Genomic DNA, 20,185 nt, shown 5'->3' with positions numbered 1-20,185 from the left:
GGGGGCACTCTGTGACAGGATGGGTCTGCAGAAACGTGGGTGGGTGGGGGCGGGTGCCGGGGGTTTGAACAAACTCTGCCCCCACAGCACACGAGTGTATTACAGCCAGCTCGGACCATCTTATATCCCAGGATCCACTGCAGTGGTGAACCGCAGTGACCCAGAGACCTTCCTGCTGATCTCATCCCCATCCTCACCATTTGAGCGTTTTTACTTGACATCCCAGCATGCATCACTTCTCTGTCCTTTCTCTTGCCGAACTCCTTGAAAAAGAAAAACAGTAACTGTTAACAATCTGTAGTGCTTTGTCACTCAATCTGTGAGGTGAGCCTTCCCCCATCCTCCCCATCCTCCCCATCCTCCCCACACCCCCATCTGCCCTTCAAAATCCACCCTTGGCCTCCCCACCCCAGACCACTAAATCCACCTCCCCCCCACTCACCCCCCAGCTCTGTATTTTAAATGTGATTGCAGTATATTTCTGAAAAATGATCAAAGAATATAAAACTCGCGCTTCCAATTCTGGCACCGGCTCTGCTTGGACATCACCACATAGCCACCCCCTCCCTCCCACCCCCACTGAGAAACCAGCATGTCCCCCCCCCCCCTCCCAGACTGATCCACAGACACAGATCAGATCCTTCGCCTGCACAAACTGTAGCATGAGACAAAGCTGCCGGTGATCATTACTCAGTCTCCATCCTTCAATGGATATTAAGGGCTCTGAAACACATCTATTACCGGGTTGAGGAGGATTTCCTTAAAGACGCCAACAGAGGAAGTAAAAAATAAAAATAAAGACAAAATCCCAGATTATTGCAGAGAGGTCACACAGTCTGAGGCTGAGATAAGATCGTTCCCTCCAGCGTCGGACAGATGTGCCTGATGCTGGGGGGGGGGGTTAACACACAAACAGCTGCATTTACATTTCACACAGTCGAGCTCTCTGGGAGTCAGAGAAGATTTTTAAAAAAACTTTGAAGTGGCTATCACTGGAGTGCAGGCAGAGCCGTGGTCCAGTTATGTTGTGTATCTCAGTGCATGCATGCAATTACCCTGAACAAGGTGTATTGAAAATATATTGGGTGTTTGTGGTATAAAAGTATTTTGTTTCTATTAGTTACAAACCTTTCTTTCTACTAGATGCGTTTGTTTTTTTCCTCTTTCCTTAGGACTGGCCAATCATTGTATCCGAGATGAATATTATTAATTATTATTATATTATTATAATTATTATAGTAACAGATTCTATTTTTATGGTAGATTTGTTGAGGTGTCAAACGTTATATTCAGATGAACTGATTACCAAAGTATATTTCAGTTTAATGATAAGTGTGACAACGATGTGCTCCAGTGAATTAGACATCAGATCAGTAAATCCTGTTCACCTCCTCACTAAAGTTCGTAGCAGTTATCGGTTACTACACGGGAATATTTTATTCTAAAGGATATAACTATCGGGAAGTGCCAAAGTATTTAAAGATATGCCTGCTAGTGTTCAATTTGCTAATATTTAAACCTTTTTAATCACCAGCTGTGGTTCTATAACTGTATTAAATATAAAACTATCACCAAAATAGGTTTTTAATTTAGGGATCGGGCAGCTTTTAAAGGAAAAGTTCAACTTTTGGGGGGGGAAATATTGCTGATTGGTTTTCTTGCCACTGGTTGGTACTTGGTATTAGTAGCTAAACACCATCCACAGGCAGCAAAACCAGCCAATCAGCATCTCTTAAATAATACCTTTATAAATCTGGTTTGTTCAATTTGGACAAAAATTCAAAATGTAAATGACACAAAGCTGTTGAGTGGACCAGTATCTTGCCTGGTAACTGTTGCTAGGCAACCAGTGGAGGCAAGGGAATGGTCCGTTACATAAAATCTCACCAAACAGCAATTTGTCATTTTTACATTCAGGTTTTTGTGACACTTCAATTAATTAGTAATATTTAGAGGTAGCGAGCTTTATATTTGACATGAGTGGTATTGGAAATATGTGTATTTTCCAAAATGTCTTTTCCTTTAAAAGTGTCTATAACCTTTTGAAAATCCAGTTTTTCATTTGAAAAACCAGTGGTTCCCCCCAGAGGAACCTCGTCACTGTCCAGATGTGTTTTTAATTCACTGGAGTCGTGGGAGACATTTTGTATGGATGCTTTAAAAATGCAACGGCTGTAGATATAGATGATAATCACAGTATATACACAGAAAGAAAACACCTGTATCAAAACGTCACTAATATGAATTTTCTTTTTCCTCCATTCTGAACAGTTCATTAACTCTTACTTGATACTGTACCTAGTCTTATGGTAACGCTGTAGTGTGTTCTTTTCAGTTCTGTGGGAGTGTGTATGTGTGTACATGTGCACTTGTAACTGCTGGGGGCGGGGGTGGTTGTGGGTGAGGGTGGGACGGGGCTACGTGTAAATAAATCAAGTACAGTTAGTGTGGAGGTGTTTATTTTTTGTGTCAGTGTAAGTTAAATATTCTAAAATAAAAAAAAAACTAATGTATTATTCTCTATTGTGTTTCATGGTACATTGAAAAGAGGAAAAAGTAGTTTTATCTTACATTTCAAATGCTTATATCTCTATGGCTTCTGGCGATACCCGTTCCATTTTATAGATTTGTCAGCACAAAATGCAATAAACCAATACCATTTTATTACAGCGACTGTGTCTCGAGTTTTTAATCACGTCTTTGTTGAGAATGAAAACTTGTTACAAATTAATAGACTCTGCAAAACTATAAAACACACAAGAGGTCATGGTTGGAAAACAACACAAGTGTCCATCAAGGGCCAAGATGTACTTTACACATGCAACATATCTTCATTATTTAAACCACACATAAGAAGAATCAACTGTCTCCTGGTTAATAATAATAATTGAAAACAAAAATTTTACAAATCATCAAATTTTACCAAGTGAGAACACTGCCAAGAATAAAGAGATTAATAATAATTAAAAAAAACAAAATTAAAAAGCAGTTTACAAAAACATTCCAACAGTCTACCTATACACAGCTGGTAAATTCACTTCAGAGAATCGATCGTGGTGTCTACGCGTACAAGGGGGAAAAGTGGGCTTCGCGTTAGGAGATGGAAATCATCTGCCGCAGCCTGTCAGTAGTGTCGGGGATACATGGACATAGACGGGGCCTGGCCCATGCTCTGTGCCGGTCGGACCGGCGGCTGCTGAGAGGCCCCGGAGCCCACCAGGTGGTTCAGAGACGGCCCGCTCTGGATCAGTGTGTCCAGAGCTTTCTGGACACTCGGGTTGTCAAAATTGATACCTGAAGTCGAGCCGGGGGGCCTTTGACCCATTGGTGCAACTGGCATCCGGCCCTGTGGGGCGCCGTAACCCTGGGATACAGCTGCAGGAGGGGCGGACATGGCGGGGCGGGGTAGGCCCTGGGAGGGGGGCAGGCCAAGGGAGCCATAGGCCTGTGACTGGGAGACGGAGGAGGGAAGGCCTCCAGCACTGACTGATGAGCCAGCGCCGCTGGTGAACAGGCTGAGGATCTTGGCCTGCAGCTCCTGCTGATGGCTGGAGTTAGTCGGGGCGCTGGGAGCGGCGGATAAACCGAGGTGGCTCGTCTGTTGGGGTGCGAGAGCAGAATGGGAGGAAGAAGGCAGTCCTACAGCCGAGGACGGGACATCTGCTGGAGCTGCAGCGTGGACTGGAGCTGCAGGGACAAACATTCAGTTTGAATGAGCTGCATCAACAAACTTAACTAATGCTTTTCAGTGTACGGGCGAACGTGGAAGAGTTTCTAGTTGCAGTAATTATTCCACTGTTAGGGGCGTGTGACCAAAACCAGAGCCGGACTAATATGGATTTTCAGAAGCCAATTACAGATATATCGGCCGATATTTAGAGGAGTTGTTAATAAACCCTTCTCACAAAGAAATGTTAATGAGGTTTGATATTTTACACTTTAATCATGAACTATATCAAAATAAATATAAAGAAAAAGAAAACTACAACCAAATATTTTTAACTTGAAGGAATTCAATGTTATTTTTAACGTAGAACAGAACCGTAAAAGCATCTTTTCTGCATTTGTTTAAATAAAAGTTCTCATATTATCAAACAAAGACATAGATAACAATCTGTACGTGAAAGGCTCATTTTGGTCGATGTTATCGGTAAATCAGACTCAAATCAAACTAACTGTCAATATCGCTTTTATTCAGCTCAGTGGAAAAACTGTTTCTGTGGAAATTTTGGGAATTTTACATAAGAGACTAAATTTAGAAAATTCTTACTTAAGCAAAAATTTTGAATATGTTTCGTCACAGAAAATAACTGCATTTCTTTACGTCCACTGTCAATTCACACTTTAAGAATCTCATTATCCACAGATCAGTTTTAAGACTTCTGGAAAAAGTTAACCAATCTTGCTCATTTAAAAGTTCCTACCTGAAAGCGGGTCCGTAGAACTTCGTACCAGACGGACTCGCTTGTCCTTCAGGTACGCGATGAGACTGTCCAGTTCCTCGGGGGTTACAAATCTACACAGAAACCAGAGAGAAACTTGAATTACTGCAAGTGTTTCAGGTTTTGAATTATCTGAGAAGCTGCAGGTCTGAATGAAAATATATCCGACATGTTTCATGTTCGATTCCCCAAAGCTCCAGTTTCTACAAATGTTTCATTATCGACGACACTCCAAGGTGATGAAGCTGATACCTGTTTTCAGACAGCAGTGTGATGCCAGTGAGCACAGAGATGGGGTGGCTCTCTCTGTCGGGCTCCCTGAGTAATACATCGTCGGCCATCTTGGCGGCCTTCCTGGCAATCTCCTCGCGCTCTTTTTCGCGGTTTTCTACTTTGTAAGAATCGTAGTTGTGGGCAACGAGCATCATGGCATCCTGCATCGGCATGTTTCGATGTTCTGCGGCGACAAAGAGACAAAAATGTGTTAAACAACAGAAGTTGATGCAGATTTTAGATCAGGTTCTTATTGTGGTGTTGTGCTGTTACCTTGTGGCGTGCCAAACAAGATGTTGACGGTGCAGGACCGGTGCACTTGGTGCTGCTGGGTGATGATGATGGCAAAGGGAGTGCGGGCTCGGCCCACATCCTCCAGAGCCTGGGTCAGGGAGACCTCCGTGTTGAGGAAGATGAGGTCCACCACCATGCCCAGATCGCGGACCTTCCGCCCGACCGTTTCAGCATACTCCCTACAGTTATTTTCAAAGCAGAGGTACACACAAGCAGACGGACACACACAAACACACACAAACACAAACACACACACACACAAACAGGAGCCATATGAAATGAAAACATATCATGTAATTACAGGACATTGCAGAGAGGTGTCCAGTATCACCAGCCTCTCAATCAAGAGAGTGAACTTACTTCTGTGCCTTGTTGACGACGATCACAGAGCAGTCGACGGGGCGGTCCGTGTCATAGCGCCGCTGGAGCTCTTCATAATACTGTCGATACAACTCATTACGCCGACGCTCCTCCGGTCGAGCTCGATCCTCTGCTGTACAGGAGGTGAAGGAGAATGGAAAGTTTAATGTCTGTAGAGTTTATTTTGTATTCAAAGTACGATTCTAAACTGATGTAATCTGCTAACGTCACATTCTGGCATTAACATGAAAACGATCAGAACCCACATTTCAAGAATCTGTGTAATCGATTACTTCATATCAGAACTGCTCAGATCCATGAAACGTTTAAAATCATCACTGAAGAGAAACTTCTCACCGGCTTTCAACTCCGGTCGAGTTTGAGACCTTGATTTCATCCCACATAATATTCAATAGTGTGATTCTCAAATAGTTATGATAACTAACGTTTTATTGCTTTTATCATTTTCTATTTATTCTCTGTTTTTATCTTTTTAAAAGTGTTTATTTTTTATATATATACACACACACGTGTTATGCATACATGTGTTATGCTTGCAACATGACGAGGGCTGCTCGACCCCATCCAAGTCTTCTCGAGGTTCCAACTTAAAGGTGGAAAACGTGTGTGTGTACACACACACACACACACACACACACACACACACACACACACACACACACACACACACACACACACACACACACACACACACACACACACACACACACACACACACACACACACACACACACACAATAATTTCATTACAACTGTATGTTTACCCTCTGGCTCACGACGTCCATTCCAGGGGTCTCTGTAAGGGTCCCTGTAGGGTTCATCCTTCCTGCGGTAATACTCCTCTGCTCCGCTGCCGCTGCGGTAGAATCTGTCCAAGTCTTCTCTGCTGTGTGGACACATTTCAGGTTGAGACTAAAACGTTAACACTTAACTCTAGATTTTCAACTGATGGGCAGAATGTGTCACCTGAATGCAGGATCCCGTGGGTCCGCTCTGGGGTCCGCTCTGGGGTCCGCTCTGGGGTCGCTCGGGCCCCTCTCAGGTCAGCTCTGAGGTCTGCCCTGGGGTCCCCCTTGGGTCCGCTCTGAGGTCAGCTCTTGGGTCCCCCCTTGGGTCAGCTCTGGGGTCCCCTCTGAGGTCAGCTCTGGGGTCACCTCTAGGGTCCCCCCTTGGGTCAGCTCTCAGGTCAGCTCTCGGGTCACCTCTGGGGTCCTTGTCTCTGGCCTCTGAGCTACGGTAGCGGTAATCGTGGTCACGAGAGTGGCCGGCTGGCCTCGCCTCCCGAGCTGAATCCCTCCCATCGCGGCTATCGCGGTGCTCACGTCCATCACGTCCGTCGCGCCCATAAACAGGTGAACGGGACCGAGGCCGTGGCTCTTTGCTGTCCCCGTAACTGCTGTATGGGGCCCTGAGAGAAATGTAATCAATTAGTCCAAGAACACTTAGAGGTTAGGCAGCCTATAAGATATTAAAGGGTGATAAGAATGTCAATCCTCAGCTGGTGAGGAAAGGACTACAGCTGGTACGGTCAATTTCTCCAATATGAACATATTCAGTCACACAACCGAAGCAGCTCAAGACAAAGCCACTATCGTGTTCGCACAGGGAATTAGCGCAAATTCAATCCAGGAGGCGACTGCGGCGGGTGTCCTTTCAAAGGTTTTTTTAATTTCCATTGATCCTTGAACGCAACGATATTGACTTGTCGACCATTTGTGCTTCACCGACCATAAATCCAGCTCTTGAAAATACACAAGTGCCCTGGTTGTTAAGCCTTTAGGAAAAAGGCTGTGTGTTTTGTGCCGTTTAGACGAGTTTGCTTATGATGATTTGCGTTGTTTCAGCAAGAGACGTTTCCTTTCCAAGGAACGTTTCCCGTTTCCAAGTACGTTTGCTTCACGTTTTCACCCAAGAAATAACGACAAATATAAACGAGTGACTTTGGTGTCTAGTCTTTTGACCAGGGTATCCATGTAGAAGTAAACTGAAGAACTTTCTGTATTTTTCCAATCCTCATTAAGTCTTCACTTTCTATCCAGGACCCTGAAAACGTTGCTCACTGCTGTTAAAGCAGCTTGGGAGACAAAGGATATATTTTTAGGCCGATCCACATTCCTTTTAGCATAAAGAATGGATCAAGGATCATACTTTAATAACCATCATACATGTTTGAACTGGTATGTGCACGTCCCAAACCGAACCCGCGAACTTGCCCTGGACGAGTGTTTAAGCTTGTTTAAGTGGCACCACACAGAAGTATCAACGTTCAAGTCTCACAGTAACTGACCAACAAGCGTAATGCTGGTTTTTGACAACTAATTGCGCAACGGAGAAATGTCCTTTACATGTGGTTCCCCGTAGTGAAGGTACGTTGTTAAGAAATGCAGGCGACATTCCTGTTTGTGGTTTTATCTTATTCCATTCATCAACAGTCGCTCATGGCAGCGTGTCCAGAAACGTAGCGGGTGGCTGCTGCCAACGAGCCGACAGCCAGGTCGATTTACAGTTGCGATTTGAGACGTTTAGTGTGGAATCAGACTTTAGGACCCAACTGCCGTTTTGAAATCCTAAAATAAGCTCTGTTCGAGGAAGGAAAATGATCCAACAGTTATTATTTGGCGTCAAGCGAAACACAATGTATTTTGATGAGAAACCGCAAATGTGAACATCCTTTAAAACCCGTTTTTTTCAACGCACGTGTTTGGCTCCCGGAAGCCGTTTCAGTAACTAAATATGTGACACAACTCACGCACACGAGCATTAAAAAGGTCATTTGGCAGGAAATCTTTAATTTAGAGTAAAGTATTGTTTGTCCCATGAACCATCACAAACCCATCTAGTTGTACGGTAACTTCCACCAAGCGACTCCACAACTGGTGGGATTGACAGTTGAGGAAAATTCTAAATACGCTTTTTTCAGAGGCGATGGTAGTTCTTCACACCCATTCCGCGTTACTTTACCTTCGAGGAGGGCTCTGCTGGATTTGAGGTTTAGCTTGCCGTCGCTCCACTGCCATATTTACATCTGAAAATAAATCAATCCAAACGTTGAACATAACAGTGACATTTAATCAGCAGCTCATGTGTTCACGCAAAATGGAGAAGTCGCGACAATAATTCCACGATCCAAATGAAATGAGGTCCAACGTCCAAGTTTGAAAATCCAAACTGGACAAGATGTCAAAATGCAGCAAATCGATTTGCCAAATTGATTTGAATTGAGTAAAGGATGAAGAAAGCAAGGAATTCTCTGCTCCTCTTCAAATCTGACAAGTAACGAGAGCAATGTTTGAACATGTTAATCAGATTTTCAACTTGAAATTCATCCTTCGGAAACTCCCACAACCACAAGAGTCCCACTTTTAGAGCCATGGTGGACGAAATTCAAAGACTGTGTTGCAAACAAGAGATTTTAGAGATTCAGGCTTTGCCAGAATTTAATGGTGCACTTATTTATTTGCTTTGTCAGCCCAGAATGCAACATATCTACAAAAAGACAGGTTTACAGTGAAAAGATACTGATTGAGTATTTAAGACTAAATGCATGAGGAAAGCTATCATACACAACATTAACCTACTACTAAACCATTTATCCTTAAAACATCAGATTTGCTACTGGCATTTTTAAAATCAAATCAACAAAGATATTATCAGGATCAGCACTTAATATGATACGGCCAAGGTGTATCACAAAGAAAATCTGATCTTTAACAAGCTTGGATTTGTTGATCACCGTACACCATTAAAAGCTTTTCCCATTCAGCAAGACAATCACTCCGTCCAGTTGAGGCTTACCTATTTTATAACCTTTATATATTCGACCCTTTTGGGCCGCCTTTGCAGCTTCCGCTTCCTCAATGCGTTCAAATTGAACAAATCCAAACCCACGAAACATGGACACGCCTGGAAGAGGAACATTTTAAAATGGTACAGACTTAGGATCGGGTTGGAGAACAGTTTGGATACCTACCCTAAGTTATCAATTTTTACATGCTTATATTTCATGAATACGTGACTTCAGTTATTGCTGATAATCTAAAATATTGTAGTAGTCTTAATCAAACTCGCTTATATTGTGTTCTTTACTGACCGATAACTTTCCCGTATGGGCCGAACATTTCTTCTAAATCCTTCTTTTCCATGTCGGAGGTCGGCAAATTCCCCACGAAAATCCTTCTCTCCAAATCCCGAGGATCATTACTGCTGCAGGAGCGTGAAAAGTTTCCTGGCGATGGGCTGCGGCTTCTTCGGTGAGACATGACTTGATCCTGAGGTTCAACTGGGTTCGTTCTTCGTTTGTCTCAAATGCTTGAAAAAGTTTGGTTCGGTCGCTAATAAGCTTCTTAAAATTGACGTCCAAGATCCTGAAACATGTCAGTGAGGTAAAATAAGAGATCAAGTTCCTTGGAGGGAGAAGTTTTAGTGGAGCAACAGTCATCAAAGTGAGACAGGAAATGCAAATGCAGCTGCAAATTCTTTTTCACAAGCAGCAAATACTCGAATTTGAAGTAAGCAGTGCTTTTCAAATCTCCAGAATTGTTTTTTTATATTCATACTATATAATGTATTATATTATTTATTGTGCCCGGCATTTCTCCCACACTTATTAGCATGGCAAGTTATTTGCTCCATTTAACTCTGCATATTGATCTTGCCTTGAAGTGTGGCATAATTCAAGACATTTCATTATTAATGGTGAGTATATTAAAAAATAAAAGCAAATCCACAGTGAAAAATTGGTATTGCAACCCAACATTTGTGCGTGCAGGGATGTAAACGCTTCACATCACCCACCTACAATTTCACGTCGCTTTGTGGTTTGGGACGGATCTGTTGCTCGGCGTGCAGCGTCTGCGGTACTGCGTGAGGTGTTAAATCTGCACGTGCATCAACCTTTGCTTTCTTTTTTTCGTCTTTGAAAATGACAAATTTTGCATCTCGAAAAATCCATTTGATGCCGAGCTCAGACGTTTCTGCAGGTGGTGAATCAATATAAATGCGTCCCATTGGTGACCGATTTGAATCCATTTGAGCTCACGTATATATTTTTCAGTGGAAATCTCGTAAATTTTTAAAACGGCTTTGAGTGGTTGACTTTCGCAAAATAAAACCGTAAAGTTGCAGTGCCGTTGTTGGAGCAAATGGCACATATGCCCATAAAAACACACAGCGTCAATTGTGGAGCATGGTATGCTGTAAGGTTGTGAAATTACCAACACAACGTGGCAATAAGTAGTTTAAAATTTTTTGAATGTAGCACCTCAATTATTTATTTGGTTGTAAGAAATAATGCCCCTCTAGGTCTGCAAGATTGCATGAAATAACCTTGGAGACGGGTTTCGAACGGTGTTTTCTACAAATAGAACCCCGGCGTTTGTTCAAATCGTCCTCTTCGCTTGAAATGGTAAAAATGGCTTCAGGAAAATCGCAGAGTTGAAATGAAATCATGAGCTTCAGGTTGCTCTGAAATGGCCCAAATACGTTTTTTCGGGAAAACTTCATAAGAATCTTGAGGATAATTAGATTTTTATGTGGCCTGGGTGGGACAAAGTTAAATGATTTCAGGAAAAGAGAGCCTGGTTGATTTCAGTAACAACACACAAACATTAGAAGAAATTGGGAGGTGAAAGCATTTAGTTGCATTACAGTTGTGGATGTAATTTACAGAAAGCTTTTGGGGGAGCGACCCCTGACATACCTTAACTTGACGCTGGATACCCTGGATTCTGTGTCCACATAATTTAACAACCCCAAGTGCCTAGAGAGAAAGAAAATTAAATATTTACAAAAAGGTTGAGAAATACATTCCTTCAACTGTTTTAAGACGTCCGAAGCAGCTTTATATACTACAGGGGTTACGTCTAGTAGAAAGGAGAAACTAGTAGAAAGCAGCCATGTTCTGTATGTGAGACGAGTTCATCACAACACAGCACCACAGAAAGCTTTAACACCACACGTTGGTTTTCCCAAATCTGTGATTTAGAAGTTGCAAGTGACGGATCTGAGGTTTTTGTTAAATCTGGATGAGGGACAAAACCCCATATCTCTTTTTTACATTGTCACAAAAAAAAGGGAAAAGGTTTCATAGATTTAAAAATTAATAATAATTTATACCAGGTCTGATAAATGTGAGTATTGAAGCTACGATGTGGTCAAGAAGGAGAATCAGATGTATCTGCCTAGTATTGCCAACACATAGAAGGAATTCAACTCGTGTTCTACATTTCTCTCAGTGTAGAAATGGACACACAGCTAGAGAGGACAACAACAAACTGAATGAATGAGTTAGAGAACGATTCAAATAAAACAAATAATAACAACAGTATATGTACACGTCATCTGGTTCTCTGGGTTTTGAACGGTGCAAATTGTGCAAAGAAGCAATTAAAGTAGTGCAATGAATTAGCTGAATACTGCAGACACATGAGGGTAGGTAGTTTGAAACGGTTATTTTTTTTAAAAAGAGGTTTTGATTTAAACGTTTTTACATCTCACAACAGTAGAAATGAGGGACAATCCGGGAGGCTGCACATTGAATTTCCCTTAGCTGCTGAGTGGGGAAGCAAAAACCGAACGAGCCGGTCCCGATGCACATGACGAAACATGCATCACATCACCGGGTTGTATGAGTTTATAAAAAAAACATGTTAATTAGGTTAATCCACACAATAAAAACACAGTCACTACAGAGTAACAACGTTCATGTGGGTCGCGTCTGTGTCGGTGAGTGCACGCAGCTGTGTTAGCTAGCCGGACTGTTAGCTGCTTCGCATTAGCTGCTGGTTATCATCGAGCTAAAAACCTCCAGCTTACACGTTTGGCTGCGTGGAATTAAACGCGTATCGCACCGCGTGTCCGTCGCGTTGAAGACACAAGAACAGACTCACTCACGTTCTACGTGTCTTTTTTTCTCTCCGCTCCCAGAAGCTAATGGCCGCGGACACACGGCGGGTTTGTATCGCGGTCTCCTCACAAAGCTGCTGCTGCTTCTTCTTCTTCTGTTTGATTCAGCGCAACACAAAGTCACTTCCGCTTCCTCCGCTGTGGCCACAGCAGCCATCGTTTGTCCACATCCCCCCCGAGTGGCCACATGTAAAATGACTGGTTGTTCGGGTTGATTTCAGGTGAAAATGTTGAAACTCCCCCACAGTGGTGTTTATGACGCATGTATACACATTGTACACGCACTTATTTTTCAATCATCATATTGTGCACCCATTTTTATTGAATTATTTGCTTTGTTGTACTTAATTTCTTGGGGAAAGAGGGGCAGATTATAAAAGATTATTCTTCTTTCTGCGCCTTTTCATTCAAGATTTGGCATTTTGTGTTTTGCTTTAAAATCCCTTTGTCCGGTCGATGAATGAGTCTGAGGTAGACTCCAAAACGTTCCTCCATGCTGCTCCTGTGGTGTCATCCGAGTGTCCGTAAGACACCACATTCAAATTCGACGCAAAACAGCGTCATTTAGACCATGTTTTTAGCTTAAATGTGCGCTACCGGAAGTGTCGATACTAAGTGCACCCTGCGCGTACCCTTGGACGAGAGCTTGTGTGCAGTGTGTGCGGGTGCGAACGAGTACACAGCTCCAGAGGAGGATAACACTGGACATTTAAGCTACAAACATGGTGTAAATGACATCGTTTCGAGTTAAATTTCAATGTTGGGGCTTACGGACACCTGGATGATACCACAGGAGCAGAATGGAGGAATTGTATGCTTTTTTTCTGTTGTTTTTTTTTAAGTTTGAAGAAGGAGTCACAATTTATACGACAATGACTACATTTAAATTTTTCGGAGAACTATCTCTTTATCACTGATTACAAGGCCAAAACACTTGATGACGCTGAGGTGCACAACTGAAGTTATGTCCCTAACATCCGCTGGTGGCCACCTGCTAACATCTACTGGTGGTTGGTAACCGAAATTGTGCAGAATACCTTCAAACGTACAAGGGATATTCACCAAATTGTCCTATATTCCAAATAAATTGAATTTGACATTGGGTGCCCCTTTTTTTCCCCTCGGGCCCCCCGGCCCCGCGGAATGTGTGTTGCCGGCCCTGCTGAGCGGGGGCCTGCCCACCCTCTCTCCCCGGGACTCGGAGCCTCTGGTGCGGGAGGAGTCAGTCGCTCACACACCAGCCGCAGTCGCTTTGTTAACACTGAGCCAAGATGGCAGACTTCGGGGAGCCCAGCGACGAAGAGAAGGTATCATTTATTCACACTGTGGTTGTTCTCCTGCTTGCATGTCTATGTCCTGGAAATGGCCGCTGTGTGCGGAACCCGCTCCGCTCCGCTCAGCCTGGGTTTGACTTATTGACATCGCCTGACATTGTTCCTGAGCTCACAAACACCTGGTGCCAGTGAGATAACCTGAGTCAAACTGGTCCCGGTTGGTCCCTTGTCTCACATGTTGCTTCTTTAGCACGGTTCAGACTTTATTCTAACTTGAGGGAACGGTGAGCTAATGCTAGCCCGAAGCAAGTCGAGCTACTTCCTGCATTTACAGCGAAGGATCGTGACAGAGCATCGGCAGCACGTCCACACCCACTGTCCACAAACTATATATACATCATATACTGTATATAACACAGTGTATATAACATGTGTATATATATGTGTTGTTTACAGATGCAGCTTGTTTAGAGATAGATAGATAAATAGATAGATAGATGTGTGTTACATCAGCAAGGTGTCAGGCACATAAGTAAGATGTAAAAATATCTAAAAACTATTCGAAATGCAAGATCAAAATATAAACAATGTAAATATTAAACACAGACAGATGGATGGACAGATAGACACATAGATAGATGCTTTATTGATCCCAAAGTGAGACATTCCTGTGTTACAGCAGCAAGGTATGAGGCCCACAACATCAACTAGATGTAAAAATATAAGATCAAAATATAAACAATATAAATGTACGTAAAGGGAGACGCAGAGAGAGCATTGTACATAATGTATACACATAGATAGAGCGAGTGCAATATACATAATTGTAGTGTGTGTCTACAATGTAAATATAGGTGTGGAAGGTGCAGGTATGGGGGGGGGGGGGGGGGAACAGAAGTTGAGTGTTGTCTACTGGTTTGTGGCAGGAAAGATTTAGTGTACTGGTCCTTGTTGAGTCACATGGAGAAGGCGCTCTGCTCTCTGTCCAGTATCTGGCCCGGCACCTTTTCATTTAGCACCTTCACAGTGCAGATCCAGTCCGTCTTCCTGCAGCGCTGCTGTCTGCATCGTGCTGCTACTTGTTGTAAAGTAACGCTGTGCATTCCTAAAGCTGCTGGACTGGCCAAGGGGCTTCCACCTCCCAGCCTCACTGCAGTGAAGCTGCAAACGAGGAAATGATCGAAATCAGGGCTGAGTCATACAGCAAACAAAATGATCAAGATTCAAATGTTTGTCACTGGCAGATGTCGGATGTTTCTAAATCATTGGCCACAAAGGGGGCGACAATTTATACAGGGAGGCCAATTGTATGACAACATCCATGCTAAATCCCTGGTTCAGTAAGGTGCAACTGAGCAGAGAAGGACAAACACAAAACACTTTATAAATCTGATCAATCGTTTGTTATACCTCCTCATTGTGCTATATGTTGAACTTTTGTTATATTGTTATTGATGAATATTATATTGCAATAATCACTGAAATTGTTTTATTACCCGGCCGTAATTGCAATTTAACTTCAATTCGATATCTACTTCTAATAGTGTCTTTATCAGATAATCTCAGACTGTAGATTTGCACGGTGGAGAATCAGAGCCTGAGCCTGGAAGTGCTTCCTGAGCTCTGAATGGGCGATTCAGGATCATAGTTAATCTAGGTTAGTCATTGTAAAGCCCCCTCTGCCCCTTCAGCTGGATGGCCCTGTTTGTAGGTCAGTGCCAGCTGCAGCCCGGAGGCTCGATATCCCTGTCTGCCTGACAGACGGCCTCCCTGTGATGATGGCCCATCATAGTGTGGAGGTGGCAGCATTGTGGGTCACTGTGAATCTCACATAAAAAGAATCACAAATTGTTCTGCCTGATGTAAACTTTGCTTCCACTACACCGACAAAATGAAAATTCACTCATTATCTACTCCCCACTATGCCGATGGAGAGGTGGGTGAAGTGTTTGAGTCCACAAAACACTTCTGGAGTCTCAGGGGTAAACAGTGTTGCAGCCATATACAATACAAATGAAGTAAATGGCGACTACATCTTCAAATGTAAACAAAAACAGCAGAAAATGCCTTCAAACTGCTCCCGTGGTGTCATCCAAGTGTCCGTACGCCCCAAAATTCAAATTCGACTAGAAAAGTTATCATTTACACCACGTTTTAAGCCTAAATGCACGAGGCATTTTATGTTGTTGTTTTTTACATTTGAAGACATGATCAGCAGTTACCTCAATTGTATTGGATTTAGCTGCAACACTGTTTACCCCTGAAACTCCGAAAGTGTTTTGTGGACTCAAACACTTCACCCACCGCTCCATCGGCTTAGTGGGGAGTAGATAGTGAGTGAATTTTCATATTTCAGTGAACTATCCCTTTAACTAAGCCTGGCCTTTATCCTGCCAGTCCTCACTGAGTATCAGCACAGCACCTTCCACAGCCTCCTCTCTCTGTGGCTTTGACACCACATGCTTACACTTGCATACTGGCTGCTAAGAAAAGCCCGAGGGCAACATTCCCTTCCTGCCATGTAAGGAGTGGCCATAAGATTCAATAAGCCCTCAGCTAATAAAGTTAGCAAACTGCTCTCTGCCTCACTCTAGTGGTTATCTGCAGGTTTTTTTTTACACTTTATCTCTCACTGTGTGTGAGGTAATGAATAGACTTTACAAAAAATCAGAGTTAAGCAGAATGCTGTGATATAATGATATAATGATACCTGATACTTCATCATGTTTAACGTTTTAAAGAAAATGATTTTGTCTCTAGGTTCGTATTGCAGCTAGTTTTGTGATGCACGCTCCCCCAGGAGAATTCAATGAAGTCTTCAACGGTGAGCCTTACTTGTGATCGACATATTTAGGACTGTCCGTATTCACTATGTAAAAGAAAACGTAAATGCTTATCTCATGTTAATTCTTTTATTTTCAGATGTTCGAGTTCTGCTGGACAATGATAATCTTCTCAGAGAGGGCGCGGCTCAGTGAGTTTTAGCTGTGTTTTGTGTTTTTGCTGTATTTCGAATAACTACAATGATGTTAATATAATAATACATCGACCTAAGTATCTGTTTGTTTTAATGTATTATTTATATTTTACATCTTATTCAGTTTCTTTCTATATATTTTGTATGATAAACAATATATAGATATATAAATCTATCTATATATAGTTCCATTCTTGTTTGTAACAACTGGGGATCAATAAAGTAAAATATGAAAATTGACTTATTTATATCTAACTTGTTTATGTTCTCCTCTGTTTAAGCGCCTTTGCTCAGTTCAACATGGATCAGTTCACTCGGGCCAAAATTGAGGGATATGACGATCAGGCAAGTTGTTCTCTAAAAGTATTTAGATCATTTGTTGTCCTTATTGAACTGACTGAGGTTTCATCGTCTGTCTACATCACTTAAACAATTCTTGATTAAATTACAATAGTAACAACGGGTTTCTCTGTCTGTTTCCCCCTCAGGTCCTGATAACAGAGCATGGAGACCTGGGTAACGGCCGCTTTTTTGACCCTCACAATAAGATCTCCTTCAAGTTTCACCACCTGAGCAAAGAGGCCAGCGACCCCCAGCGCCATGAGGGGGAGGCAGCCCTGAGGTCATGGAGAGACGCCTGTGATTCCGCCTTGAGGGCCTACGTCAAGGAGCACTACTCCAGTGGAGTGTGCACGGTAAGATCGCTCAGCCACTCTGCACTGTAGCTGCCGATACACAGCGTCGCCCACTCATCGTGTTTTATCTGCCGCAGGTTTATGGGAAAACGATCGACGGCCAGCAAACCATTATCGCTTGCATCGAGGGTCATCAGTTTGAGCCTAAAAACTTCTGGTAAAGTTGATAATAATCACATTGCAAACTTCTTAATCAAATTCAGTCAGACGGTGATGTCATTGATGTGTTATTGTGTTATGTGTATGTTGTCAAATGTACTCATCTACGTTGTCTGCCCTCAGGAATGGTCGCTGCCGGTCTGAATGGAAGTTCAGTATCTCACAATCTACCGCGCAGGTGGTTGGAGTTTTGAAAATACAGGTATGTTGAGTGATCGTGGAGATTTGTACGAGCTCTGCTGCGAGGTTAGCTTTGTGTCACTGCTGTATGCATCTCCACAGTGTGTATTTCTTCTGTTTATTCCAGGTACATTATTATGAGGACGGAAATGTGCAGCTGGTCAGCCATAAAGATGTTCAGGAATCACTGACCGTGCAAGTGAGTAGTTTTATCTTGTACATCTTTTTCGTTTTTATTGAATTACTATTATATATGCATATGTAAAGTGAGTTTGTGATGATAATGCAGAAGCAAGTAGAAAATAATTTTATGTGGACTCAATATGGGCATTTCATATTGTTCATGAGTGTTTAAATCATTAAATCAACCCATGAGTGTTTATTTTGGCAGAGTGAGAGCCAGACCGCCAAGGAGTTGGTGAAAATTATTGAGGATGCAGAGAATGATTATCAGGTAAGTGTGCGTTAAGAATCACAGGAGTTCCCTCAGTATAAATGTGCATTAATACATTTTCATGGCTCCATGTCGGTGACAGCCATGACCAGAGGCATTATTTTGTCATGCTGCTCAGCCGTCTGATTCTCATGTGCACAACATCTTAGGATTACATTTAAGATGTCAAAGGTTACGATGACTGAATTTCAATTCATCTGGCACGCTCATCCACGTAGACTCAAAAATTCATTCATTAATTGTTATAAAAGTTCACACAAATGTCCATTAGGATAAAATAATTAACTTATGACTCTTTATGTCCAAAAGTTCAAAGGTCAGCTTCACTCTAACATTATAATATTCTACATTCTGAATTAGCAAACCTGAAGACATGAAAGCTAAACAACTGTTGCAGATGTTACCTCTACACCAGAATACTTCAGGGCATATTTAAGACATTTTAATTGAAAACATAAGCTTCCAAAATGATAGTTTGTTCAAAATAAAATTGGACTCACTTGCCATTCTCCTGCAGCTCACACATTGTGTTTTTCTTGTTTATTTCCACTCATCATAATAATAATAAACTTTATTCATACAGAACCTTTCACAACACTGTAACAAGGTGGTTTCCAAGTTAAAAATGAAAATTTGAAAGAAAACATCAGGAAACCATTAAATGCAATTTGAAGATCACGCAGCATTAGAGCATAAATATAGAAATAGTGTGGGAGCCCTGACAGAAAAGGCCCATTCACCGCTGGTGCTCAGCCGGGACTGAGGAATGGTTTATACAACATATCTGGAACTGACAGATGATATCAGGATGCTTGTTGACTTGTTTATCTTCTTTGTTTGGCAGACAGCCATCAGTGAGAACTATCAGACCATGTCAGACACCACCTTCAAGGCCTTACGCAGACAGCTCCCGATCACCCGCACCAAGCTCGACTGGAACAAGATCCTCACCTACAAGATCGGCAAAGAGATGCAGAACGCTTAGAGGACGGAGGCGGCGCCGGCCGTGGTTACGAAAGGCTGATGCTTGAGCAACGAGTGGGACGCGTTCCACTAAAAAAGACAGTGCAGCTTCTGTCAAGCACCAAGAGGGAACGCCTTTCATTTAATATGAAACTGAGTGATGTAACTGTGACTCATTTGTAAACATATTGTACATTATTATTTTTCAACAAATAATGCCTTTAGTGTCACTGTGAAAGTGTTGGGTCGATACCCGCCATTCAAACTCTCACATACACACACACAGTTCATCATCCCTCGGTGCTTCCTATGGACGCACGTCCTCCCAAAGCCATCTTCAGTTTCATGTAGCAACTAGTTTACTTTCTATAAAACACAGATATTCTTTAAGAGCTTCCAATACCTCTATAGTTCTTATTTTATTAACAGAGGGCAAATGCTGTATGCAATTTAGATATGTTATCTGACTGGAGAGAGACTTGAAAGCATTCATGTTTTCCTCTGGTTCCACATCTAAAGCGTAGATGTCTTTTCTTTTTCTTTTCACTGGCCATATTTTGTTTTCCCTGTTTAAGTTCCCTTATTTCTCTCTGTCACAGGGAGACACTTTGATTTTCATGAATACTCCTCCTCCTCCAGACTGAGAACGAGTTGGTGCCCTCCTGCCTGTTGTTTACCTTTTAGCTTTTGCTATATTTTTTTATACAAACTGTAAGTGCATTTATTATTCTTGAAATAAAAATGTTGCAACAAATATGATTTCAAGAAACGATCATTTGTGTTGTACATAATTTTTTTTAGAGAGCGTGGTTTTCAGTTTTCAAATTAATTTATCACATTTGGTATTTGCCACTTCAATAGTCACCTGGCACTTGACAACAATGGAAACATTCTGCAGAATATATAAATGAAATATTTAATGAAAAACGTGTGAATTTAAGGGTTCAGTGTGTAAGATTTAGGTGAAAGGGATCTATTAGCAGAAATTGAAAATATATTTATAATATATATAAATGAATCCTAGAGATGTTTTCACTTGTGTATAATTATCTAATTGTACAAATTGTTGTTTCTTTCTAGAATGGCCCGTTTATATTTAAATACTTAATATATACGCCGGGAGCGGGTCCTCTCTATGGAGGCTGCCATGTTTTTTTCAGTAGCCCAAACTGGACAAACTAAAGACCTTT

The 20,185-nt window shown here is 42.1% G+C and overlaps 2 protein-coding genes across 2 annotated transcripts; one reads left to right on the top strand and one right to left on the bottom strand.

Annotated features, from left to right (window-relative positions):
* Nucleotides 1-2,659: 2,659 nt before the first annotated feature.
* ncoa5 (nuclear receptor coactivator 5) lies at nucleotides 2,660-12,455 on the bottom strand. The gene is made up of 13 exons (XM_047339413.1): nucleotides 12,282-12,455; nucleotides 11,089-11,148; nucleotides 9,481-9,754; nucleotides 9,186-9,293; nucleotides 8,352-8,415; nucleotides 6,545-6,798; nucleotides 6,357-6,405; nucleotides 6,155-6,276; nucleotides 5,370-5,502; nucleotides 4,989-5,206; nucleotides 4,695-4,899; nucleotides 4,425-4,516; nucleotides 2,660-3,687 (listed from the first exon to the last, which is right to left on the bottom strand). The coding sequence occupies exons 3-13, from the start codon at nucleotides 9,647-9,649 to the stop codon at nucleotides 3,125-3,127; spliced, it is 1,977 nt and encodes a 658-aa protein (XP_047195369.1). The 5' UTR covers nucleotides 9,650-9,754; nucleotides 11,089-11,148; nucleotides 12,282-12,455; the 3' UTR covers nucleotides 2,660-3,124.
* A 999-nt stretch (nucleotides 12,456-13,454) lies between these two features.
* On the top strand, nucleotides 13,455-19,749 carry capza1a (capping actin protein of muscle Z-line subunit alpha 1a). Its single transcript, XM_035152615.1, has 10 exons — nucleotides 13,455-13,600; nucleotides 16,328-16,391; nucleotides 16,490-16,541; nucleotides 16,826-16,889; nucleotides 17,033-17,239; nucleotides 17,317-17,396; nucleotides 17,522-17,600; nucleotides 17,706-17,777; nucleotides 17,970-18,032; nucleotides 18,877-19,749. The coding sequence occupies exons 1-10, from the start codon at nucleotides 13,565-13,567 to the stop codon at nucleotides 19,015-19,017; spliced, it is 858 nt and encodes a 285-aa protein (XP_035008506.1). The 5' UTR covers nucleotides 13,455-13,564; the 3' UTR covers nucleotides 19,018-19,749.
* Nucleotides 19,750-20,185: the final 436 nt, after the last annotated feature.

The sequence above is a fragment of the Hippoglossus stenolepis genome, chromosome 3 (assembly GCF_022539355.2).
Source record: "Hippoglossus stenolepis isolate QCI-W04-F060 chromosome 3, HSTE1.2, whole genome shotgun sequence".
In the NCBI taxonomy this organism is placed as follows: Eukaryota; Metazoa; Chordata; class Actinopteri; order Pleuronectiformes; family Pleuronectidae; genus Hippoglossus; species Hippoglossus stenolepis.
The sequence above is the reverse complement of the archived record's forward strand: the minus strand, read 5'-3'. Positions and strand labels throughout refer to the sequence as shown.